General features: G+C 42.0%; 1 protein-coding gene and 1 long non-coding RNA gene across 5 annotated transcripts in view; one reads left to right on the top strand and one right to left on the bottom strand.

The window, feature by feature from the left end:
- Window positions 1-26,456, top strand: part of DGKD (diacylglycerol kinase delta) — a 755,036-nt gene that overhangs the window by 151,181 nt on the left and 577,399 nt on the right. For all 4 annotated transcript variants that reach the window (XM_085634674.1, XM_085634677.1, XM_085634676.1 and 1 more), the window contains 2 exons: window positions 13,766-13,870; window positions 16,427-16,559. In XM_085634674.1, the coding sequence (XP_085490800.1) occupies window positions 13,766-13,870; window positions 16,427-16,559 (238 nt within the window). The remainder of the gene's footprint in view (window positions 1-13,765; window positions 13,871-16,426; window positions 16,560-26,456) is intronic.
- LOC146785541 (uncharacterized) overlaps window positions 22,541-26,456 on the bottom strand; it is a 308,594-nt gene continuing 304,678 nt past the window's right edge. Inside the window, exons 3-5 of the long non-coding RNA XR_014970679.1 lie at window positions 24,971-25,055; window positions 24,800-24,880; window positions 22,541-24,473 (exon numbers count right to left, since the gene is read on the bottom strand). This is a non-coding gene — a long non-coding RNA (uncharacterized LOC146785541). The remainder of the gene's footprint in view (window positions 24,474-24,799; window positions 24,881-24,970; window positions 25,056-26,456) is intronic.

Below are 26,456 nucleotides of genomic sequence, written 5' to 3'. Positions count from 1 at the left end.
CTGTAGAAGCACTGGGATTGGTTTTCTAACTAAGGACAGTGCAGTCCCTTTAAAATGCTACAGTTGTTAGGTTTTTCTATTGGATAATTCTAGGGCATTGAGATAGGCTAAGGTTACTAAATGGAGAAACTTTGGTTCCACTGGTCCTGTGATAGGCCTACAGGATCTAGGACTGAGAAGGTAGGGCTGCTACAGGACTGAGTGAATGTGAGTAAATGAATGAATGAGGGCCATCTATCTGTAGTGGATAACAAGTGATGCCGCTACACTGACAGGAAAGTTCTTACAAACAAAACCAAGTCCATGTGTCGAGAATTACTGGGATGTAATCACTAAGCCATTAGAGCGCAAACTGTATTTCCAGTTTAGAGCAGGTTGTTTACCCCTGAAGTCTTTTACAGCCACATGGTCCGCTGCAGTTGATGATAAATGCCCAAACTGCACTGACTCAGAAGAAACATACGCACATGTCCTATTTGTATGTCCTGCGTATGTTGCACCACGCAAAGCTTGGCTGGCACCGATTTGCGAAACATGGGCACTTACCTGTCGATTGTAGCAATGAGGATATTGTGTACCGATCCCTCTGTATTGTATGCAGTGTCAATGGCAAAGTCTTTTAGATGGATGTCGATAGTCAGATCTAAGCTCCTTATAGTAAAATGACGACTGAAGGCTCTTGTCATTAATACCAATGTGTACTGCCTAGTCCAGCTGGGACTTTTTAAACTGTTTATTATCTACCAGCATCAATTTATATAAATAACAATGTATATAAGCTTTTTAATGTTTTTAATTCACTTTATTTTTAACACACATTTTATTGTAGTGATCATTCTTAAAACTTGTGATATGTGGTTTTATTGTGAAATGCTTTTATGACATTTACTGTCGAATAAAGCTTAAGTTGATAATGATGTTAGGAGGAGGAGGAGCGTGGTGTTTGCCACATGTGTAGGCAAGTGGCACATGCAAATAATGTTCTGAACAGTTGGCTATTATCACCATACACTTGCTTATTTTTAGGATTGCTGCTGACATGTCTGGCATTTGTCTCATGTGCAGGATACCTAACTACTGTCTAGGCAGCTAGGTATTGTTCTAAGTACACAGTTTCATACATGTGAGGCTACTCCCCATGTGGTATCTCCTTATGGTATCTTTGACCTATCTGCATGTGCCTGTGAGTGCTGTGACATGTGTTTGCAGCTTGGGATGGTGACATCTGCCATTAGAATTTGTTTTATTTTTGTTCATCTGCATGTTTGCCAGCACTAGGCTCTGTACATGGTTGATTTTCCCTTATTCTCTCAGACTGCACTAAAGAATTATTTTCTAACTTATACTGTGTTGTACCCAGGAAGGTTTAGTGCAATATAACAGAGAAAGCAAACATAAAATCATACACCCACCCAACTTCAAGAAGCTTCCAACTAGAAACATTCGAGAGCATTGCTCTAAAGGAGCACTCCGAACCATGTATTACTGATAAGCATTTCAACTGCATAAATGTCCTGACCTTTCAGGCCCCTCTGTCCATAGAGCCTTTCATTCCTTTGGCCGTACAAAATGAGAACTTACCGCATAGCATTACCATAAGCCATTCCCTGCACCCAGCCCCCATACTACCCACACCAGCTGTGTGCTTCCTTTGACCTTCCCCACTGGTTTGGGGTGCAGGGGCTGTTCTCTGGGCACACTTTGCGTCCAGCCAGTATACCACTCAAACAAGCTGTTCAACGTCTTCCATTATGCACAGTAGTATTTGAGTGCATAGATTGACCTACAGCCATACCTGTCACCCGGTCCTTTTTCCACACATCCACTGCACACATACTTTGGTCCTGCACTGTGGGGTTTTGGTGAAGTGTGTTTCTTTCAGGCATATCCTTTAAAAATCCCTTGTAACCACCAAATCACCTGTGCTTTGCCACTGCACAGCAAATTCAACAGAATCAGGGTGCAGGACTTGTGTTCAACCCCCTCTTGCCAACCGAGTCCACTGCTCATGCCCTTTGGCAGAGCCTCTGCTACCAACAAACCAGCTGCACTCAGCAGCATCCCCAGTGTTCATAGCCTTGACTTCAGTTTCTATATCCACATACTCCCTGCCACTTAGAGAAGACTGGCTTTGGGTCGGACTGGCTTTGGGTCATGGCCTATGACTTTGCCCTGTACTCATTCCTCCAACCACTTAAAGCCACTGCACATGGCCTTGGCCATTGACATCAGGCTATAGGTGGAGAGCCTTGTCTTAGGCCACGCCCTGTACCCAGCTACATGCCCACAGATATATATCTGGGCATGTGCTCTGAGGTCGAGGGCCAGGGTGTAGGCTTTGGACACACTTTGTTTCTAGTCCATTCATCTTACAGACCAGTTAAGCTCAGCCTCCAGCCATATGCATCAAACTTGTAAATGCTAGCAGTTATCACTGGGTCCTTTGGCCCAAATGTGCATACATTTTTGACAATGGTGAGTGCCACCATGGGTTACTTTTTATGGTCTGGCCAAAAGACGGCATTAGTTTCTTTACGCTCTCTTATGCAATAAAAAATTAAGAAATAAAAAAGACGTATTTTATAGATCCATAAACTCATAAAATTGCTTTTGATCAGCTCTCTTTATTCATTACCTTGTTCAGTGTCATTCACATTTTGATTCTGCACACCACACATCCAGCATGGGGCAGTAGGCCGACACACTTCAGCCATTGGCAATCTTGTCATGTGAGTGACAGCTTTTTTCTGATTACATGCACACATCCACCTAAAAAGAAGTGCATTTCAGTGACAGGACTGGTGGACCAGTTCTTTTTTTTTTTTCTTTAACTTTTTTATGTTCTGTAGTCATTGTTCTTCAGATTACAGTAGTCTAAAGCCAATAGTGCCTCTTCGTGTGCAGTTTAGAATGATATTTTCCTGTGAAGTGCATTAAAACAATAAATGCTTGTTCTTGGTACACCTGCCTGCAAAAAGGCACCCACACTGTTCTATTTAAATTATACGATTTGTTATTTTTTTTTATTAGAAATGTTTTATGGCAATAGCATATAGCTGCCATGTATACGTGACGGCATATATTTTCCCCTTCATTGGACATTTGGTTCAGATAAAGTTAAAAAATGTGAAATGACAAAGGAAGTAGAGACGATCTTTGTCACACTCCATTGATCAATACAGTCGCTTTCGATGAAAAGGAGCCATTAGTGTGCTTTATATCTAATGGGAAGCTGCTTCAGTCGATTGAGTAAGGTTGTGTGGTCCGTGGTGTCAAATGCTGCAGAGGGGTCTAGGAAGAAGGCAGTTCCAGTACCCCATTATCTATGGTCAGTCAGTCAGTATACTTTATTTGGCTAACATAACCATCAAAGACGACAACACAAATGTAAAAATACAGTAAAAATGTGCAGTTAAAATGCAAGCAGTACAAACAATGCATCAATAAGATATGACAAAGGTGCAATTAAAGCAGGTAAAAATATACAATTCAACTACGAGCAGTGCAGCAATACATCAATGGTACAAAAAGGCGCAATAAAAGCAGGACAGCGTTAACCATTTACCATAAGGGAGTACAATATGTTACTAACGACAGCATGACAAATATATTTGTTGTTCAAACACTGCAGAAATCTAAGGCTCTAGCCAATCTAGATTTATTGATGCGTAAAATGGGGTGTAAAAATGTAACTCTGGGGGAAATGTAAAAACTACAAAAAACATAAACTGGATAAAAGATTGGTTTCTAGTGTTATTACAAAGACAACAGGGCAGGAAAGGGAACCAAGTACCCTGTTGTGGAAAGTTGGAAAAAAAAAGTGAACTGTACTCACCCTAAAACGAGTAAAGTGAAATCTGTTTTCCTGATTGGGGATCCAGACTAAATATGGTTTAGAATTAGAGGGTAATATCATTTCCATATTGTGGCGTATAGTGTATGTTAGACCTAGCATCTTCTAGCGTGGTTTCGCCTGTCTTTTTGCCCCTGACCTCCTGTTTTTGACGGTGTGGTGAACTTTGTCTTTGCTGGTTTTGGAACTCTGGCACTTTACCACTACTACCCACTATTAAAGTGCATGTGCTCTGTGTCTAAAATGTATTAGCATTTGGTTTCTCCATGATTGCCATATTGTATTTACTAATAATCCCTAGTACAGTGAACTGTGTGTGCCCACAGCCTGTAAATCAAATTCTGCAAGTGGGCCTGCAGCACTGATTGTGCCACCCACATGAGTAGTCCTGAAAACATGTCTCAGGCCTGCAGCTTTAAACTGCCATGTTGACCTGGCAAGTTCACCTACTTGGCAGGCCCAAATCATCCCTTTTATTACATGTAAGGCACCCCTGAGGTAGGCCCAAGGTAGGCCCACGTACAGGGCGCAGTGTATTTAAAAGGTAGGACATGTACTTTTAAGTTTTGCAAGTACTGGTAGTGAAAAACTGTTAAATTTATTTTTCACTATAGCAAGGCCTATCTCTAACTGCCTTGTAACTCTTTACGATTGTATCTTCCATTTGGGAGAAGATAGAAAATTGAAGTTTGGTGTCTCTGGACTCACAATTTAAAAACACATATTTTAGTGAAGTTGGTTTTTAAATTGCAGGTCTGAAAAAACTGCTTTTAGAAAGTCAGCATTTTCTTACTTTAACCACTCTGGGCCTCTGTCTGTCCCTAGCATACGTTCTGGGTTGGATGACAGTTGGGCTTTGTGAATTCACTCTAGACAGTCACACACAAAGGGAACAGAGGTGTGCCATCACCAGCCCGATGGGTCTCCCTGAGCTAGAGTGGTGGGGGGAGCTGACACTTGCACCTGAATAGGACTGTTCCTAGTCCCACACAAAGAGCTGCATACCCCCTTGTAGTGTGGCTGGAGCCAGGGCCTGGAAGGGCAGGGTCTTGTGCACTACAGAGACCTGTCTTGGAAGTCTCCCTACTTCAAAGGCTAAAATAGGTATAAGTACTGGACCTCTGACAGCATATACTCAGAACACTTCTGGGCAGATGACATTTTGCCAGGAAGAAGAGCTGTTGTAATGCCAGGAGGGACTGCCACTTTGCTGCTTGCTTTGCTGTGTTGGTCTGCTATCTGCTGTTCAAGCCTGGAAGTGAGAGGACTGAACTTTACTCTCTGCATACTGCTTTCTAAAGTTTCTCTCATGTTGCTGAAGTCTCAGGAACATCAAATACTGCACCTGCATCTTACAACCAGCACTTGGGCTCCTGTGCGTCCTGACCTGCCAAGTGGTGCCAAACACTGTCCTAGACCATTTGGGGTGGATTTGATGCTGCAACCAAAAAACCGACGCATCGATCCAAAGTGTCAGTCCAGAACCGGTGCATCTCTGTCAATTCGCCGTAACCGCCACTGCCTGCACCGAAGCCATGGACACGGTCCCTAATTGGACGACGCAACAACCTCGACTTCAGCGCAGCCCGCCTTTGCTGTAAGCACTTCCGAAGTACCGCAGCTGCGTGAGTCTTCACACTGCATCATCAACCGGACCAAGGTGCACCATCTCGACTCCGGTATGTGCCCGGCCCTGCGTGACTTTCGATCGACGCATCGCCTTTAGCCCAGCAGTTCAATTTCGACACCATGGAATCAACGCCCTGCACTCTCGACATTGACGCATCATCAACACTGCGTCGCCTTCGGGAACCGAGGTCTCGCACCCGAAACCGACGCATCACCTCCTGTCCACAACGCATAGTCCCGGAGCTTCGGATAGCTTCAAAGACCCTGCACTGCCTTAAGGAACTGGCGCCTCACCTGCATCCGCAACACCTCGCCCCCACTGCGCGATGCATCATCCTTGGTTCCTGACACATCCAAGGTACTGTAAGGGAGTCTGCATGATTCCTGTAGCCGGCCCATGCTCAGTCGCGGTTGGCCTGAACTTTTGGATTTGTCTCGGTCAAGCGTGACCAGATAGCTCAAGTTTCTGCTACAGGCTTCCAAGCACTGCATTTTAATTTAATCTTTAGAAATTCATATCTTGAATTGTGTATGTTCGATTTCTGTCGTTTTGGTCTTTAACTCTGATAAATATTGGCAATTGTTCTAAACTGGTGTGGAGTACTTTTATAGTATTTTCGCTGTGTTACTTTGTGTGCGTGCGTGCACAAATACTTTATACATTGCCTCTTTAGTTTAGCCTAACTGCTCCTTGCTAAGCTACCCGAGAGTGAGCACAGGTAACTTTTGTGTGTACTACACTTACCCTTACTAGGATTGTGGGTCCCTACTTGGACAAGGTGCAGACCACTACCAACTAGAGATCCCATTTCTAACATTGGTGATCAGCGGTGAGGATAGGACATGTATTTATGCATTATATACAGTGGTTGGTGTACGCTACTTCCATATCTCATTTCATAAACCAGCATACTTTTTTTCTTTTTCTCTTTTTTGCAACCTTTTTGAGTTTTTGCAATCATGTCTCAGTCTGGAGAGCCATCATCTATACCTGCAGTATTGGAGTTTGAACAGGAGAATTTGGAAGTTGGAAGCCTACTCAGTGTTCCAGCACAAAGGTTTCTGCAGGGAGCTCCAGTGTTCTTTTAAGGGCCCCACTAGAAAGGGGTAGCTGCAAAAGGCACTGATGGCCTGGTTAGCAGCCAGGGGGATGCAGCTGTACACCCAGAGGATAAGAATGATGTTGTTTTGGAGGAGGAGGAACCAAGCTTGCATCTGGAGTGACTGAAAGACCCAGCATTGCCTGTGGGTTGGGGGGCCAGCCTGAATGGTGGAAGAGCTCTCTCCAGAGCTAGCACTAGTGTTTCATCTAAAAGTCTGTCTGCTGAAGAGTTGAAAGGCAGGTGGGAAGAAAGGAAGCGCAGGATGTAGCTTGACAAACTCAAAGTGGTTTTGGAAAAAGATAGATTGGCCCTGTAGGGAAAAAAATGCTTTTGATTCAAGAACTGAATTTGAAGGAGCTGGATTTGAAAGCCAAGTCCAGCACAGATGGTGGCAGCGTATCTTCAGTGCAGTCTGAGGGAAAGGTACATATACCCAAGAGTGTGGTGGCTGACTATCAAATGGGAATTGACATTGCTCAGTGGTTTCAAGGCTATGACGCAGCTTTACACGTGCACAGGGTTCCTGATAGAGGTTGGGGGGAAGGCTTGTGAAAGCACTTTTCAGTGGAGGGGCGGTACACCCTGTTGGCACTAGGGCCAGTTACCCAGTTAAGGTACCGCGACATGAAGGAAGTCCTGATCAGCAGATATGGTCTGACCCCAGATAGATACTGGCAGAAGTTTAGGACATGTGAGAAACTTGATTCCCAGACATGGATAGAATGTGTGGATTCTTTCTGCAGAGCACTAGATGGTTTCGTGAGCGGCAGTGAGCTAACAGACGATGAGTGGCTGTTCAATTTGACTGCGGAAAGAGCACGTTTAGTCTTTATTTTCCAGAGCTACGCCAGCACATGATTGATAGTTAGCTGACTGACCCCAGGAAGCTTGCTAAGGAGGCGGACAGCTGGCTCAACACCAGGATTCAAAAGAACCTGTAAGTGGGAGACTCAGCCAAGAGTGGGCTGGGTCCCCAACAGAAAACGGGGGGCAAAAATAAAAGTAAAGAGTTCTCTAAAGGCCCCAACCTAGATCCAAAAGTAAGGTTTCCCAACTCCCTATTGAAAATTAGGGTTGGTTCCCCTCAGGAAAGCCTGCAGGGAAGGGACCCCTGAAGTGTTTCGCCTGTAGTCAGGAAGGGCACTTCAAGGGGGATCCCAAGTGTCCCAAGTGAGTACAGCCCCCCCACCGGGGGGGGGGGGGCAGTCCCTGGGGATGGCGTGTGTAGCACTTGCTGAGGAGTTGGTCCCAGGTTGTGTTGGGGAGCCAGCATAGATAACTCTAGTTTCCCTTGGTGACAGGGAGATGGTCCAGAGAACCTTCATGCCTGACAACACATTGGAGTACTTTTGTAGTGTTTCCATTGTGTTACTATGTGTGTGTGTGTGTGCAAATATTTTATACATTGCCTCTTTAGTTTAGCCTGACTGCTTTATGCCACAGTACCACAGGGTCAGCACAGGTAAACTTAGTGTACACAGCACTTACCCTGACTAGAATTGCGGTACCCTACTTAGAAAGGGTGCAGACCACTGCCATCTTGAGACCCCATTTCCAACAGTGTCCATAGCCTGGGTCTTATTAGTCCTTTTTAAATCCTTGTTGTGTTGAAAAAGGGAGCGTAGGAGTGTCTTCGAGTTACCATCAAGTTCACTAGGTGAGTGGAATAAATGTGGAACACCAAGATCTGCAAAGGATTTTCCTATGTAAGCTAGCCAGACAATCTTTTCCTCATGATCTAATTTAATGCAGTCAGCGAGGACTTGGCAAGAAAGTTTTGGGAAAGGGAAACGCCTACTTTTTACCCATAAGAGTGGTACCATATTGATCACATCCTCAGTGTAATGAAAACCAACCTCAGTGTGGGTGATAATGTTGGCATTACTCGTAGGTACTGTCAAAAGTCTAGACAGACATTTATTTTCAATTGTTTGTAAAGGACCACAGCATACCCCCAGACTCCAACCCGTTAAGTGCCCAGTGATAAGCATTTAGATTTTTAACAAGAAATCAATTCCTTATTTGGTTTTTGTTTGAGTTTCGGCTGCATTTTCTATTTCAAGCCATCTCTGGGCCGGAAGCTTGTCCCATTTAAAATGGCAATCTAGCATGATCCCAAGATAATAAAAATTTGTAACTTTGGTAATGGGAATCTTATTGATAGTAAACCTGCGAGAGCAAGTATATTTAGGGCCATAGGTCATAATAAATGACTTTGTGTGAATAATCCTTAGCTTCAGGTCTCCCATAAACTCATTAAAGGACGCCAAGAGAAGCTGCAACCGTTCGCAGTGTGCGACAACAGGGCATCGTCTGCGTAAAGGAGTACAGGCACTGGTATGTCCCCTATCCTGGGCAGGTCCCTCTCTTTGGGCAGTAGAACTTGGTACAAAGTGTTAATGTAAAAGAGGAATAGAAAGGGAGCTAAAATGCACCCTTGTCTAACCCCCTTATGGGCCTCAAAAGGGGATGTACATTCCCTTTCGGCACCGTACCAAGCCTGGGCCAGGGTGTCTTGAGTGTGGGTGCTTAAGAAGATCAGTCAGGGAGCTAATAATCCTAGCACTACTCATTAAGTCCCACAACCTGCCCCTGTCCACAAGGTCTAACACACTCGATAGGGTACATCAAAGCGAGATGTAATGACCCTGCCTTGGCCTTAAAGTACTTCCCTGTGAGCAGGAGCATATTAAGGGACTGCTCCACTGTGTCCTTGCCTGGTCGAAAACGGAACTGCACATCAGACAGGAAACCGTTATCTTCCACCCAATCATCCAATTTCTGACGAATCACCCTACTAAAGATTTTGACAGAGGAGTCCAACAGCGAGATCAGACAATAGAATGCGGGATTCCCTCTGTCGCCTTTCTTGAAGATGGGGACAATGGTAGATTTCCTCCAGGAATTTGGTATTTCGGGTAAAAGGGTGGCTCAGAGCACATTTATCAGTTGAGGAGCACAGAAAGTTGTATTTTGCCTAAAAACATGATTGGGACCCCATCTGGGCCCAGTGGGCCGTACCAGGGGTAATCTTTTGAATGGTCAGTGTTACGTCACTAACATCAATGGAGGAGACGAGTGAGTTACAACTTCTTGAGGCAAGGAAGGGAAATATCGCCAGCTAAGGGTTCAGTGAAAGGGCCTGAGACAGGGGGATTGGATGATTTGTCCTCGAAGATACTGTAGAAGTGGGACAGCCAGGCTTCAGGTGAAATGTGGCAATCAATTTTCGAGTTTTTCTCATCTGAGAAGTAGGGTTGACTTATCATATACCAAAAGGCTTAAGAATCCCTGAATTTTGCAGCTTAAAGTAAGTCCTACCAAGACTTCTCTCTAATTTCCCTCCTCCTAGTTTGAAGAGTCATCTTGTAGGACCTACTGGCTTGATTGATATCCTCACTGTTTCTGGGAAAGGTCTTAATAGTCAGTTTTAGAGGCATCCATGCAGGTGTGATTGAACCATCAGTGATGGGTGGTACAATGGGAGTTTTCTTGGAGATCATCAAACTGGACATTGATTTACACAGATCATTAAACCAACCCAGAACTAATTGTGGCTCTGCTAGCTAAGAAAGGCAACGCATCACATTCTCTCTCCTATCATTGACAAGGTCAGTGAAAAACGTTTCCTGATCCACATTTATCCATTTAATACACATCCCCTTATTTTTGCCGTGTTGTAAAGTGGCGGGGCAGATGGAAGTGGGAAATTCAATAGCAGGACAGGATACACAAATACAAACTGGATTATGATCTCTGATATTTGATGACTAAATTGTTGATTCTAGGATTAAAGGGAATAGATGGGAGGAAAAAATAAGAAATTGAAGGTGGAGCCGCCACCTTTCCCTGTAAACGTTGGGGGTGTAACACACTCTCATGTACAAAATCCAGGTTATATAATAGATTATGTTTAGTAATAATTTGATTCAGAGCATAGGGGCTGTGCAGAAAATGAGATAAATCCCCCCCCTCCCAATCATTTAAGCCGCAAACACAGTCTCCGGGTAGTGGACATTTTGATATATTAAATTCTCCCAGCCAAATGATAGTCACCCTATCAGGGCGTCTCTCTGAAAAATAAGTAATAAAACTATCTAATTTCCAAATCAATTCAACTGGAGGGTTTGTGAAAAAAAAAAAATAAACATTTATCAGAAGGAAAGTGAGGATACCAGGAAAACTCATTTACAAAATGTGATACCCGAGTGTACACTGTAGCTCAATGATTGTTACTTCCACAGGTTAGGGGAAGAAAGCACTCCCAACCCTACCTTTGGTCGACCAGATAAAGAAGGTTTAGCTGGAACACAGAAAGATTGGAAGCCATTTACATCAAATATTTTTAGAGCCCATGTTTCTTGGCAGCACACCACGTCGGACTGATTGACAATGTCTAGCCAGTCAACATTGTCCAGTTTCTTGTCGATGCTGGCTCTATTCTATAAAAAAATGCGCCACCTGGCCTAGCTGACTTGGAGTGTGTAGAAGTGTCATATGGCGAGCCCTTGCTGAAGAGACTAGTCCAACAGAAGGCACATATATAGCAGTGGAAACTGTCAATGGAGCAAATCAGTCATAATCTGAGAGCCCGGCAAGCAGTGCTAATCGATTCTCGTGCACGTAGAAGTTTGAAGGGTGACTGAACATCACAGCTCCTTGCCCGGTCAACCCAATGATTTACCCCGGTGGAAGTAGTGGGCAGTAGAAGAAACCAAGGGGAAGTGCACAAATCTTAGTGTGGTCAGTAGCTAGGTAATCCAGGTGATGAAGAAGGGAGTTAACCAGCGAAGGACGTCTAAAATGTATAACAACACAATCTCCTTGAATAGACATGGGGGCATGGCCAACCGATCTAACCCTACGAACCATAAGAATTTCATCCACCAATCATTCCTCTAGCCTGATTTTTACACAAGCCAATAGGTGACTCTCCATTTAAGTGTTTGACAGTCTTCAGGAGGGGCTTCACTCGGGGGGGGTGATGCCAGCGAAGACTACAACATATGGCATGCAGCTGGGGGGCAGTTACAAGCGGGCCATGTGTCTATAATCAGTGACTTCATACCCCCTAGGTTTCACATGCCGCTGTTGCTCACTTGGGCTTGGACCTTGCACGATGTAAGCATGGTTGAGATGTGCCTCTGGTTGACTTGACATCTGGGCACAGGTTGGCTGGGAACATTGGGGACACTTGGTGCATTGACTGTGAGTACAGGGCAAGCTCTGGGTGGGTGCGGGTGGGTGCGGGCTAGGATAGGATGGGTCTGCTGAGGGTTACGTTGAAGATTGCGCAGGTTTTGCACTTTTTCGTTTAAAAGGTTTAAATACTGCTTGCTGAAATTCCTTCAGTGTGAATTCCATGTTATCAAAGAAAGGTTTACAAATATTCCATAAAACGAGACTGACGTCAGTGTCAGGGGCACGATTGGGACTGGATTAGTGGATGAGATTACTATTTTGGTGCAAGGCTTGACAGTCTTGGCCTCTCCTCTCTTCCTTTTGCCTTCATTACGTTTGCGTTTAAGAGGTGGCGTTTTGATGGCATTTAGTGGGGAAGTAGTAGAGCCTGCAACAGATGTCGTCAACAGAGTCTTACAAAATACAGCAGTTTGAGTTGGGTGCAGGGTAACTTGCGGGAGTTTTTCGAGAGGTTGCTCAGATAGATTGCAGCCCCCCTATTCCCTCCCTCTGTTTTTTTCAGGTCTTTGGCACCTTGCATTCTTTGAGGAAAGTGTTTCTAATCCATGTTATTTTAGGTATAATGGAGTCCGGAAAGAATTTCTTATAGATGGCTGTACATACATCCACGGCTAACCCTAAGGGATTACTAGACTGAATAGGTTTAAGATATGTTGCTTGTGAAATAGGGGTACATTCTGACAATGCTGTATTACATCTATCTTTTCATAAGGAATGGTTAAGATTGTTCAAACCTGTTTGGTGATTAGTATCATGTTCTTCCCTAATTTTCTTTATTTTATTTGAAAAGTTCATAGACAAATAGGGCACAAGCTCTAATGAGGGGTCTAAATAGTTACCTGCTGCTATCAGGTTATGGAGAGGTTCGACTGTTATAAACATTGCTCTGCTGTTTTTTTTGCCAGGATGATTTTGTGACTGTAGTACACTTTTATGCTACACAGACCAAATGGTTGTATTTACACATCTGTTTATGAAATTCAATTTTATGCTGTAAATTGTAGGTTTAAAGTCCGACTGTATCATATTTTGTTGAGTTTTTTTATTTTGCAATGTAAGCTAATTTGAGTACAAAGTGTTGGCCAAATATTTCGGTTTAATTATTTTTGTTTGTACCGAGGCAAAATGGTCTAAAGTCTAGGAGACAAAGTGTTGAAAATCGTGAAGTCTGGCCTGTATTAGTAGTGCATACATGCAACAAATTCAGATTTTTTAAAACCAGTATTGTTGAAGTCCTCAATAAAGATTAGCATAAGCACTGTGTTTTGTCATTGCAATATCATGATTCTGGCCAAAAATCACAATTTAAAAATTGTGGGAAAAATAAAATCGATGACTTTCACTATCCAATCACATTTTTCGAAAATACAAATTTGATTCAACGAAATTGTAATGCCAGTCTCTCTTTTTCATCTGACTCAAATAGCATAAATGCATTACATTTTTTGATGCCTAGTTTTTTCACTTTTTTTTTTGTTGCAAAATCCACAGGATGGATTTTGACTAAATTAAAAAAGATTGTTAATTGGACGAGGATAGATCCAGTAGTTTTCATTCAAACAGTGGTGACATAATCTGTCCTATTAGAATCAGGCTGGGAAGTTCAATTATTTCAAACCCTCCTATAACCTTTGCCCCGCTTGATGGATGTTTACCAAGCTCTCTAAGATGTAATTGAGAATGACTCATAATTTTGTAAGGTTTTGAGGAATTCCCTCAAATTACAAAAAGTTATTATAGATTAAAACGTTGTATTTCTTATGTAGAGAGCATCATGCTCATAACTATGGAGTAGTATCTGCTGCTTTTTCGTCATAGATATTGAAATTGCTTTGTTTCTTTACAATATGTGTAACTAGACTTTCTTCTCTCATCGCATTTTGTGAGTGGTTGCACTAACTTCCCTATGGTTCTCTGCCTGGGTCCATAAAAGCCTTATTTTCTCAGCCAACAATTCACTTTGTTGTTTCTCTTTCAGATTATAACTCCTTGTCGGAAGCTGATCCTTAGTGCTGACAACAGGAAGGAGATGGAAGACTGGATGGCAGCATTGAAGACTGTGCAGAATCGAGAGCATTTTGAAGTAAGACATATTGTTTGTTATACATACCCTATACTTTCTGTTTTCTCCAAGACACCTTGCAGCAATTCTTTGTGGAAACCCTTAATTCAGTTGTATGTGGACCACTTGCAGCAGTTCAATTGGAGTGCTTCCCTCTATGTGGAACTGCTTCTAAGTAGTCTGTCTCATTGCAGATTTTTTCTTTACTTGGTACTTCTTTGTTTGAGAGATTTCATTGATAACATATGAAAACTTTTATGTGAAAACCTTTACATTGAATTATTGGAAACTTTCTGGGCTGGTTATATCTGGAATTTTGGGAAAGATTTAATGAGCATGTGTCTGTGGAATCATTAATAGGGGTTTAGTGTGGGATGTGCATGGCGTATTAGTACAGACTCTATTGTCATGGCTTCGAGGGAAATTATCATAATGTTTTAGTGAGGTACACCTAGGACTTGAGTAATGAAAATACATGTGATTTAGTACACCACACTTTTAAGTAGCTTTATGTTTAACTGCTGTGGTGTCATCATGGGAAGCCTACATGTTGCTTGACGTACAAATGCCAGCCCTATAAAATGGCTGCCCTCTTCTTTGGCATTTTTTGCTAAATTTGTTTTCTGAACTTTCAAGGGTTTTGTGGAACTTGGTACACTGTTTCTCCAAGAAGAGTTATTTAGAGGGACCTTTAATTGGTCTGGGAAGGGGAGCTGCCATTTGGTTTGGATTGCTGGCTAGTGCCTTGTTTTGTCCCTGTCATGTATGAATTTGATAGGTCATAGTTGCTGTTGTCAAAGTTATAAAGCTTATAAAGGAGTTCCGATGAAATTCTAGTTTTGTTATGAGTATGGTAAGGATTTGCTAATATTTTTCTTTTGTCGGCTGCAAAGTAAACATTTTTTGTCAGTCAGTGCTCTAAAGTGAGGGATTTTCTATAAACTGACAAGTAGTGTAAAGGTCCTTTCATACATGTGATGGAACATCATTATTATCTTCTTTGGCACTTCTGTTTACATTTGAGTGGTCGATCAAAAATTTTAAATGCTGTGTAGCACATTTTTATCACTTGATAAGCCTTATGTCATACTCTTTGCTTAGGTGAAACATGTGTCACTTGTCCTAATAATTTATGGAAACTTTTAAGCCGAATTGTGTTAAAAAAGACAGACCTCAACTTACAGCAAAAGCCCATGGACCTTATTTAGAGCTTGGGGAAGCAGGAGTCTGCCGTAAGTTGCCAGGACAGAAAGATATTGTCACCCTGACATTCTCATGGTGAGCGACATGCCAGGTTTCCTATGGTGCATCCTCAAATGCCTCTGCCATCTAAAACATGTCCACCACAGGACCATAAGTCAATGTATGTTAGAAGGCCCACCCTGCTTAGGACCAGCCTTCCAATGTACATTTTTCCTGTTCTGGGCTACAAGGAAAAACACAAAGTACCTATATATGCTGGGAGTGACCTCCCAGTCAGATAGCGCCATTTGTATTCTCTTTTTCATAAATAAACCCCCACTTTGGGGGTTTGTTTCTTGGAAAAAATAAAAGTTTGCCCAGTGATGCCAAAGCAACATGGTGCCCGCTCTGTATACTTATTTGTTTTCTGTGCAGCTACCAACTCAACGGACATACTGAAGGTAATGAGATTCTTACCAAAAAGGTACGAATTTCATGGTATGTTGGGCAGTCCTCAGCCAGGGGAGAGGAAGACGTTGCCTCTACCAACCTGGCCTGCAGGCAGGCCCCCGGCCAGTGTCCATATTAACTTGTATGCTAGTGTGTCTGACCTTTAATTTCTGCTGGCTAGACTGCTATTTCTGGTTTTAGTGTAACCGCATATATTGGTTACTTGAGTCACCCTTCAACTATGACAATTTCACATATTTCTGTGCAGTGTTCAAGTCTTTCCTTTATTATTTTGGTACCTTGTTAAGTGTAGACAGCTTTAGCTTCTAGCTCAGAACTGTGTCTCTACTTTACAATTTCTTTACTATAAAACGTCCATTTTGTCGACTGATTATCCTCTAAACACATTCTTTAAAAGAATGGCTTTACCTTAAACAGCATCACCTCTCTAAGATGATTTATATTAGCATTGGGGGTTTTGACCTCAGCTTGGCAATCTTTTTTAAAATATGTGGCTTGGAATGGCTTACACTTTAAAAAAATATCTTACTATACAGATCTCATGCATATTTTAAAACTGTATGGGGAAATCCCTGTACATTTCTGTTTCATTTACATGCAGGGAAGAGGCTGGTTAGAGGCGGATATGTTAAATGACTAGAATGAGGCATGTGAAGGGTAAGGAGGATTAGGCGATAGGATCGTCTTTTCCTCTAGACGTGCACTTTGGGTAGTGTATACCATTCAAAAATGAGCGCCACAGATTTTCTAAATTAAGAAGTGCTGGCTAACGTCCCTGTCACACCCACCTATAAATTGTTGAAACAAAATTCTCTTCACGCCAAAGATACTCTTCCAACTCTAGAACCACAAGTATTTTTGAATGTCTGTTTTTTGATGCAACTTTGGATTGCGTTTTGATAACGAAATACTTTTCATTTCCAGTCGGCACAATACAGTATGGACCACTTCTCAGGGATGCACAACTGGTATGCCTGCTCACATGCACGACCTACTTATTGCAACGTTTGCCGTGAAGCACTGTCTGGAGTCACTTCGCATGGCCTATCATGTGAAGGTAAGTTATACTCCTATTCTGCGCTTCATTTTTTACATAGGATCTGCTTTAGAAGAAATCTCTTACTCATTTCACCTTTCACATGAACAAATAGACTCTTACTATGACTGACTGCATCTCACCTTCCCTCATTCTACCACACATTTGGACCCTCATGTACAAGAAACTGTACTTAAGTTTCTCCGATTCTGCCAATGTTGTGCAACCTCAAGTGCAGATGTGCACTTTCTTTCCTTGCCACTTTCTTAATCTCTCATAGACTCTTATGCATGAAAAACTATAACAAAACGTGCGATCTTATGTGTCCAGGAGCGCAGAGTTTATGCGAGTTCCTCGAGATGTGCATATAAGTAATCTAAATTGAATTTAATTACAAAGTGGCTATTTTGATCATCTTGCCCTCCTAGAACTAAGATGGACCATAAAAAGACCATGACTTCTCAGAGAGATACTGCTGATGTGAATGCTGGTATATTCAGAATGTAATTCTTACTAGTTATGAGGTAATGTGGTGTTCCTGCTATTTTGCCTGTCTTAGAAAAACTGGTATTTCAAGTTGTGAGGAAGGCTGAATCATAAAACATTATCCTAACAGCGGAGTCTGATTTTTGTATCAGATAGACACCTTCTCTACTGCTTTTGTTTTAATTCCTCATCCACAGCAGTACAAAGTTGTCACATACCAGTCACATGTGAAGGCATCTTGTTGATATCTTATTAACAATAAAAACCACTCTACACAGAAATCGCCAAGTTACTTTTTATATGGGATGCAAACCTTTAAATCAACATTCTAGGTATGTGTTCATTGTTAAGGGTAGGACCCATATTCTCACCTGTTATAGATTCATGCATTATAGTGTATTGTCATAAACCCACATATTCTGTCTAGGGAAAGTGCCAACTCCTTCTGCAAGATGAAAGGCTGTTGATATTGCACTCTTAAGCAACTTTCTTTTAGAGTTTAGAATGCAGCGATAGGTTTCAGTTTCCGGAACTGATGTTAGACTGAGCCAGTCTATAGTGAAGTAGATGCTCTTTTTGTTGCAAACTTTCTCTCAGAGTAGGTTCACTCCTTTGAATCTGTTGAAGCACCGTGCAATGCTATACTTGATCCCACACAAAAGAACAAAAAGATATTCGCCTAAGGGATTCTTTCTTTCCTGGCTCCCTTGGTTCCCTTCTGCAAGAAGTCTCACAGTTCCTACTGCTGCTTTTGAAATGAGTCCAAGTTGTCTCTGTGAGTTTTTTTTTTAACTTGATTATGTAGCACTTATTACATGGCCAGATGGAGGTATCAGGCGGTTCTCTTTGAAAACAGAATATCTGAGCATCCTGGGATCCTGCTGAGTGATAGTTGCTTAGCAGGACCGGACAATATAGCATTAAAAATGCTGAAATCATGTTACATTGTTTACAATTGTTATTTTCGCTTTATTATGTCCATTTTAGGTTTTATTGGGAAAGCTATACGTATCTTTTAGGTTACACAGAATACAGTAACTCTCAAGTAACACAAACACTAACAGAACAGCGAGGGCCTTGACAACGCAAACTGTGCTGTAACAATGTACCCTCCAAAGCAGTCCTGAATTATAATTCTATCATAACCTCAACAGGCAGCTGAGAGATCGAGTCCATCCCTAGTTGTTTCTTTTCCTCAGGCCTATTTTCGTGTAAATGTAGGTTTTTAAACCGAGTGGCATTAGAACATTGGAGTGTTGATGCCCATATGTGCATGTGAAATATATCTCGGGGATATGAGCTTTAGTGCAAGAATGCAGTGTATAGAAATTATGTCCTTAAAATGGGCTCACATACCACTAGTGAGTGCAGCCAAGCCAGTACATGCTTTATATCAGGACTTTTTGCTTGATGTAGGAATGCCCTTAACTGCTCTAGTCGTCCGGTCACTCTGCATCCTCTAAATAACATAGGAAAACAACATTTCCTTTCTTTACAGTCTCCCATGTAGACTTATCGATCTGTTTCTTTCTGTTATATGCCTTTCATTTACATCTTGGATGCCAATTGATTTGCTTATGATTTGCATGCTTATGGTAATTTGTATGCCTGTGGTCTGTGATGGCCTTACTGCATCAGGTCACTGAAATACTAGAAGTGCTGATTTTTTGCTCAACTGTATGTATATGTTTCGTCACCTTTCTTCAGGGCTTCCTTTGTGCATTTTTGGCCTTGCATCTACCTAGTCCTTTAGGCCACTGGCCCTTTACCACCTAATCCCCTTCCCATGTGGCCTGCAGAGCTTTATATTATTCTTGTAATATACTTAGCCTTGCCCTAGACACCATTGTTCCTTCTATTGCCTTAATCGAAGACTCTGTGACATTTTATTTGCTTTTTTATGCATGAGGTGCAGTAAGGCCTTACATTGAGTTTTGTCCACAGAGTCCATGGCAGGGCTCACCTTGCTTAGATATTTCTTAACCTAAGACACCCTCCTAGGCTCTTCTATCAGGGGATGCCTGAGGTGTACCTGGGGTCATATGTACTGGAGCACTGCAAATATTTCCCCTGGACCATTTCATTTAATGGAGCTTTGTGTCAAAGAACTAGGCCTTCAGAGCTATGCCTCTGCCTTGTCTACTGGTCACTCCCGGGCATTTCATGATTTTTGTTGTTTTTCCTTCTGGGGCTCTTATGCCTAGAGAAAACTATAACAGGCCTGTACTTAAACCACCCGTCCCTGGTTTTGTTACATGGCCACATCTGGGGAGGGGTGGGGTATGGCTTTACTATCAGCATAATGTTTGCTTCCTGAATTGCATCTCAGTTTCTCTCTGTCTTTCTTTTATCCCATTACAAACCAAGGGGAGTAGGGAGGATTCCCCTAGGCTACACCCTCCCATGCACAGTAAGCAACAAATACTCTATGCAAAAAGAGAATTTAGTTAAAGTAGTATATATACCTTCTATATCTTGTATGAAAATATCCTTTAGCAAACTTTTCAGTTTTAAAGGATGAAGATCCTAGCCCACTCACTGGGAAGCAAGCTTCATCATAGGGCCTCCTCCTCACACTAGTCAGAGTGTGTCCCAGTGTGGGCTACAATCCTTCTTCAAGAGGAGCTCCTTCTGGCCCTACGTGTAGTTTTTCTGATGACTCAGTGTACCAGTAGAGAACCAAAGGGGATGTGAGTAAAATTACAACTACCTACTGTTTGACAAACTTCTTTATTAGTGTCACCAGTATTTAGGATTAAAAGCTACAATGCAGGTGAATCATTTGACCCTGTTTATGAGGTCGACATGTTTCAGCCCTATTTCAGATGCCCTCTATGAGGATCTATTGGCTTTTTTCAGGACCAAATCCTCCATCACGTCTGCCAATTTCCCAGATAAATAGAAACGTGCAGAAATCAATGCCCTCCACAAGAAGCCCACAGCCAACCCAAACCCACTGAGCATCATCCGACCCAGCTCCCCTGTCCAGCCAAAGTAATTTAGAAGGTCATCAACAAGCAGTCACAACCCACCTTGAACTTTACCATGTTCTAGATGACACTCAATCAAGATTCAGAAAGAACCAAAGCACCGAAACAGCACTCATTGCGGCCACCAACGACATTCAGATCATCCTTGACCAAGGAGAAACAGTGGCCCTCATCCTGCTCGACCTCTCCATGGCCTTCAACATTGTCTCCCATAACACCCTCATAAAAGACTCCATAAGATTGGCATACAAGGATCAGCTCTCAAATGGATCGGTTCCCTCCTCACAGGAAGAACCCAAAGGGTCAGATTGCCAGCCTTCACATCAGAGACCAAGAAATTAATATGCGTAGTTCCTCAGATCCACCCTTTTCAACATATACTTGACACCTTTTGCCAACATCATCTGATCACTAGACATCACTATCTTCTCCTACGCTGATGACACCCAACTCATCCTCTCCCTCATGGACAAGACAACCACCACCAGAACCAACTTCACAAACTGCATGACAATAGTAGGAGACTGGATGTGAACCAACTGCACGCAGCTCAACTCCGAGAAGACTGAAGTACTTGTCTTCGGCAACAAGACTGCACCATGGGACTCCACCTGGTGGCAGTCTGAGTTAGGACCAACACCCACTGACCACGCAAGAAATTTAGGGATAATCCTGCTCAACATGACAGCTCAAGTCAACGCAGTGTGCACCTCCTTCCACATCCTATGCATTCTACAAAACATCTTCAAATGGTTGCCTCAGAACACCAGACGGGCCATCACGCAGGCACTCATCACCAGCAGGTTGGACTGCGGCAACCCTCTCTACGTCAGAAGGGAAACAAGAAATTCAAGGAATGCAGCGTCCCGCGAGTGGTGCGCGCGAGAGCGAGCACCAGGCCATATGTTTTGAATTATCGTGCCCGTGTCTGGGCACGGTAATTCAAAACATATGGCGCCGTGCGGGTAACCGCAAACAATAGGCCACACACGCACAAGCGTGTGTGTGGTGAGCTTTTTGAAGCCCTTACAATAAGTCTCGCAGGGCAGCGCATGCGTGCTTCTAGGCGAGACCTAAAAAGGAGGCCTTCTGTATAAGTCTTCTTCATTATGAACATAACCCTTGTGAAATTCAGTCCCTAATAGGCAGATGGTCCTTTGGCAAATGTGAGGGTTTCTGCTCCACTGTTTTCCCCTTCCGGTGGTCTCCCAGCTCCTATGGATTAATTTTTCTTTTTATTCACAAAGTATCAGAACAATCCCGTGTGGTAAACCCCCCTCTAACAAGTCTGCAAGGTATGTGGATTGTGTGTCGGGCCTTCTTTCTTTCTCCACAAGGATTTTACTTTGTAGTGTTTCTGGACATTCGCATTGTGGGTTTGTTATAATATCTGTCCCTCCTCTTAGCAGTCATTGCTGAATCTTATCGTTCCTTCAGTGGAAAGTGTGGGATTTCACTTGTAGTGGAAACCTTTCTTTTCTTGATCTTTCTTCCCATCTTCTCGATTGGCAATGGTATTGTATGGCTCCAATTAAGATAGGCTTCAGTCTGCGATAAGAAGCTGGGACACGGGATTCACAGAGAGATTGGGTCTTCCTTCTGCTTAATTAGGCTTTTATTATGATGAAGTTCCTTTGTTTGTTCCATAAATGAGATACTGATGTTAAATTCTCTTGCAAGTCTGGTGTACTGGAATTACGAATAAGTTAAGTTAATTATGACAATGACTCTTATACTGGTGATCCTCAGACTATTACATCATCTGTCTTTACTAACAACCATGTGTTCATCTGAGCTGCCTCGACCACCTCTTGTACAAGCACTGGGGAGCAGAAAACTGCTGATGTTCTTATTCACCTGTTAACACTTTTAATGAGCTTTGGAAATGTTGGTTGTTTCTTTCCTTTAATATCCAGATGTTTAATGTTTCATCCCATTATTTCACGTTGGTCTCAACATGCCTGCTATCTTGGAAAGGCAAAGTATGGTGAAAAGGATTCAAAGATGTGCCTTAGTGGCAACCTTTTAGTGTTTTTTCTCATTGTCTTGCATTCCAATATGGCCAACATGAAGGATGAATGTGTCGGTTATCTTAGGACTGTTAAGAAATGGTAAAGACTGAGAAAAAAGTATTTAAAGATGGCTGCCAGTGCACAGGTCACATTCTAGTGTTCAACAGTGGCTGAAGTGTTGAAATAAATGGGGCGGCCGTCGTAGAATGGTAAAAATGGAGGCAGACGCAGTGCCTGCAATGCAGTGCACTTCACGTTTCACTGTGTCTCCCAGTAGTAGTGTGTGTGGAGCTACCAGGGTCTCACAAAAAGAAAAAACATGAAATTGAAGATTGTAAAAGTGAAAAACAAAGTACTAAAAAACTCACGCACAGGCCCACTTGCCATATCATATTGTTATTAACAGTGAAGGGAGCCAGTGGCTCGAGGGGACTGGGCTTGATGCTGTAGTGAGCTCAAGCAAAATATGAATTACAATTGAACTGACTAATGGATGAAGACAACGTCCAAAAGGCCAATCAGGTATGTTTATTAAGTGTACATTTTATGTTAAAAAAATAATATTCTTACGAGACAAGTCCAAGCCTAAAAATCATGAATTATTTTAATAGTTTTATGTATATGTAGCTTCTGACACCCTGGTACATGAGGGACTTGGCTGGGAAGTTCTCCACAACTGCTGCGAAAGCAAACTCAGGAAAGCATTCACAGGAGAAGGAACACTTAAGAAGAATACTAGGAGGAAGCAACAAAGTTAGACTAATAACCTCATTCTGACAGCTGCTGTAGAGTCCAGTGTAAAAAATAAATTGTTGGTAAAAATAGATTACGACGTTAGCAGTTTTTTAATTGAAAATGAAATACGAAAACGTTTTCTGTGACCGTTTTTGAGCAGATATTGCTCTTAGCGCACTGTATTGTCCGGTCATTTCCAAATGCAAAACTGCCTAGTCAGGGTTATTTGTGCTACTTCCATAATGGGCACAAACTGTGAAACCTGGAGAGAAAATACACTTGTGGTCGTTTTTATACTTATTGCTCCATGTAGAGTAACCCGGTATATGTAAAGCGCAAACTAATCACCCCTAAGGGTCTCCCACGAGCTAGGGGCCGTGGGGAGATTAAGCGAGCTATTGCCCTGAGTCACATGGTGCTGGGCTGAGATGCCACCGGCGATTGAACCGTGAGCCCCGTGCTCCGGAGCCATCGGCCCTGGCCGGTGCGCCACACTTCTCCTGAGGCTCCCAAATGTTACATCCCATAAAACTGTTATATACATAGGGTATCAATTATATATTATTTTCACTTCTACATCAGCTTTATGATCATTTCTTTTGAAGATCTTCAGTTATTGCTGCATTGATGTAAGTGGTGGTCCGTAGGCAGAATAGGAACAAACATTGGCAAAGCCAATAGGGCTCGCCTATGAGAGCAATTGACTTTGGCAATGTTTTGTAGCCATGCTGTACAGCAGTCCAGATGCTTTGCAATGTGGTTAACATTAATTCAAAATAGAGCTATGATACAGCCAGGGCTAATGCCCTTTTCTATTTTTAAAAGCGCACTGTTGTTGGAGCATCAACTCCTTTAGAGGTCTTCTAGGCTCTAGACAGCACACATGCACTGTCTCGAACCGAGACATGCGGTATTCACATTGTGGGCTTACACCCTGCCCATAGGCTTCCCATTTGCTGGCACCATTGTCGCTCCATTTTTCATCCTCCCCATTTGTCAGGGTCATACATATGTCATGCCTCTTCCGGTGTTTAGCCCTCACCGAGTGCACCATGCAACTGCATTTAAACATACGCAGCTTGCATTGTAGGGCATTGTTTCAGGACACCTGTTTCATTTTTCTGAACAGTGTTCTCAATTCCAAACATGCCCAAAGGTGAAAAAAATGTAGGCTTTTGTTAAAGAAAAGTTGCCTTCATCCAAAACAATGGTAGGTAAAGGGTAAGCCCAATAAACCCTTGAGGGCTTAGGCGGATGAATTGGTATAGTGAGGTTGCCAACAAGGGATTTTGTTTGTGGTCACTTAGTTCAATTTCTTTATAGTTAAGTTTTGGAGTGTATTTTAAACAAATTATACACGGACTGTAAATGTTATCAAAAAACTATTTGTAGATAAAAGGTACACACACGGGATTTGTTTTTGTGAATAAAACACAAGTCTTTTTATATAAATCAAAATCAGAAAGGGAGTACAAAAAGAACAATAAATTTCAAGCAATACAGCATGAAAGATGGGTTAACTCAAATCCACATTTCATCAAATAACATCTATTTCCAAATTATTTTAACAGAGACTAATTTCATAAATGAAAAGAAATCAACTGTGTTTATCTAATGGTGTGGAATTAGATGATGGAGTCGACGTTTCGGTCTTGGTGGCAGAAGTCCGTTAGACCATCTTCAGGACAGTTAGTAATTGCATAATAAAACCCCTATGTAGACATAATACAAACAATTGCATTAATGAACACATAATATTTATAAATTCATTTTAGACAACCCGTGTGTGAAGAGTGGTCTCTTTATAATGATTAATCAAAAGACTGATTTAGTACTGCATAGCAGGGAAATTAAATTAAATATGGTCATTGCCACATTCGGGAAAGATGAAGGCCCGTGCAAAGATCAAAAGCTCTAACAATGAGATGGTTATAATCATAGTTAAAAAATCTCGTAGAGCTCATTTCTGCTTCATCTACTGTACATTATAAAATCTCAAACTAATGTTTATCTAATCAAGGTAAAGACAATTGCTTACTTTGTAGGTTCAGAGAATCACACGTAGCTTGTTTTTTGTGTTTGTTTGTTGTTGTCAAGGCGTATTAGTTGATTTTATAGCCTAGATTTAAAATACACTATATTTAGTACACATCCTAGAAAATTCATAGAGAGCAACATGAAAAAGAAGGGTCTTTGAGATGACTCCTACCTAATGGTTGACAAACTTTCTCCTACCAGGAGATTAAACGGGAGAAATCCTCGTTCGTTCTGTTTTCTTGTTCCAGAGCTTTGTACTGCAAATATAAAGTGTAAACACCATTTAGCTAGTGAATTGCTTCTAATTGAATTCATCGGACTAGACATCTAAGGTTGTTTTTAGATGACTGACATAATGTTATTTACTATTCAAGTATCTTAGTTAACAGAGTCAAACATGTGACTCCTTCACTGTGATCTTATTAGATGTTACAATTGCGCTCGTTATGGTCTAAGTCTCTAGATAGTACTTAGAGCATTCTGAATTTCCAGTACCCTGTTGGTAACAGGAATCTATATTAATGTCTCCAGATCATCACTTGCGTCTGTGGTGTACATCTATTTAGCGCTATGGAGACTCAAAAGGTAAAAGGAGGCAATCCTAGGATGTAAGGTCAGTTTTATGCATTTTACTTCAATGCGAGAATGCAAGCCGAGACTAGACATGTGTAGTTAGACTGTAGATGGTTGGATAAAAATTGGATATAAACACAACCTAGCTGTTTAACATCTCTTAGTTGTTGTGGCCCAATTCAGATATGTGTGTATTGATAGATACGGCTGCCATCTTTAAGTACCACAGTTTCAACGGTGAAACACTACTGGATAGAAGCGGGTGGCTGAGAAAAGACGTGAACGCGGCCCTTGAGTCCATCTCAATCATGATCACATGTCTAATGGTTGAACTTAAAACAATCTAAACATTTCTAATCAAAGATCGAGTATATTATTGGAGATATTTCTGATTGAGACTACCTCATATAAACCTACTTTAAATTACAAGACAATCTCGTGCTTTCACGGCGGTCTACTTACATTTCCAATTGTCGTTTGGGCTCGAAAAAATCCGCCACAGTGGGGAACGCCTAATCTCACGAGACATGTCCAGCTGTTTTTAAAGCTTGCTAATTAGGGGGCGGACCTCTTGCAAATTGTAGCCGGAGGTTAAATGTACTACGTAAAGGCGGCGGCCATCTTTGAACGTCAAAAAGTTCTGTGAACACGGATAAATCTACATTTCTATGAGCTTTTTTACATTAACCGAAGGCTTATGCATTAGTGGTTATTTGAAGATAATATCGCACTTCGAAGGAAAATGAGCTTCAACTTTATATTTGGTCATGGTGTAACTATATGGTTCAATATGTAGTGAATCAGCTGTATTAAAAAATTGGGTCACAGTTGCTCGTAGCCTACGTAAAGACGGCGGCCATCTTTAACTGTCCACCAATCATTCAAACACAGACAGATTTACATTTTGGGTTCCCTGGACTTGCCGAAGGCTTTAGAATACTTGTTTATTTCAACGTAATATCGCACTTCAAAGGAGGGTGAGCTTAGGCTATATACTCGGTCGCGGTATAGCTATGTGGTCAGTTAAGCAGTGAGTCGCTTATATTGAAAAAGTGGGTTGCGGGAACTCATAGCCTGACTGTGAC

This window comes from Triturus cristatus, chromosome 11, assembly GCF_964204655.1.
Source record: "Triturus cristatus chromosome 11, aTriCri1.1, whole genome shotgun sequence".
In the NCBI taxonomy this organism is placed as follows: Eukaryota; Metazoa; Chordata; class Amphibia; order Caudata; family Salamandridae; genus Triturus; species Triturus cristatus.
The sequence above is the reverse complement of the archived record's forward strand: the minus strand, read 5'-3'. Positions and strand labels throughout refer to the sequence as shown.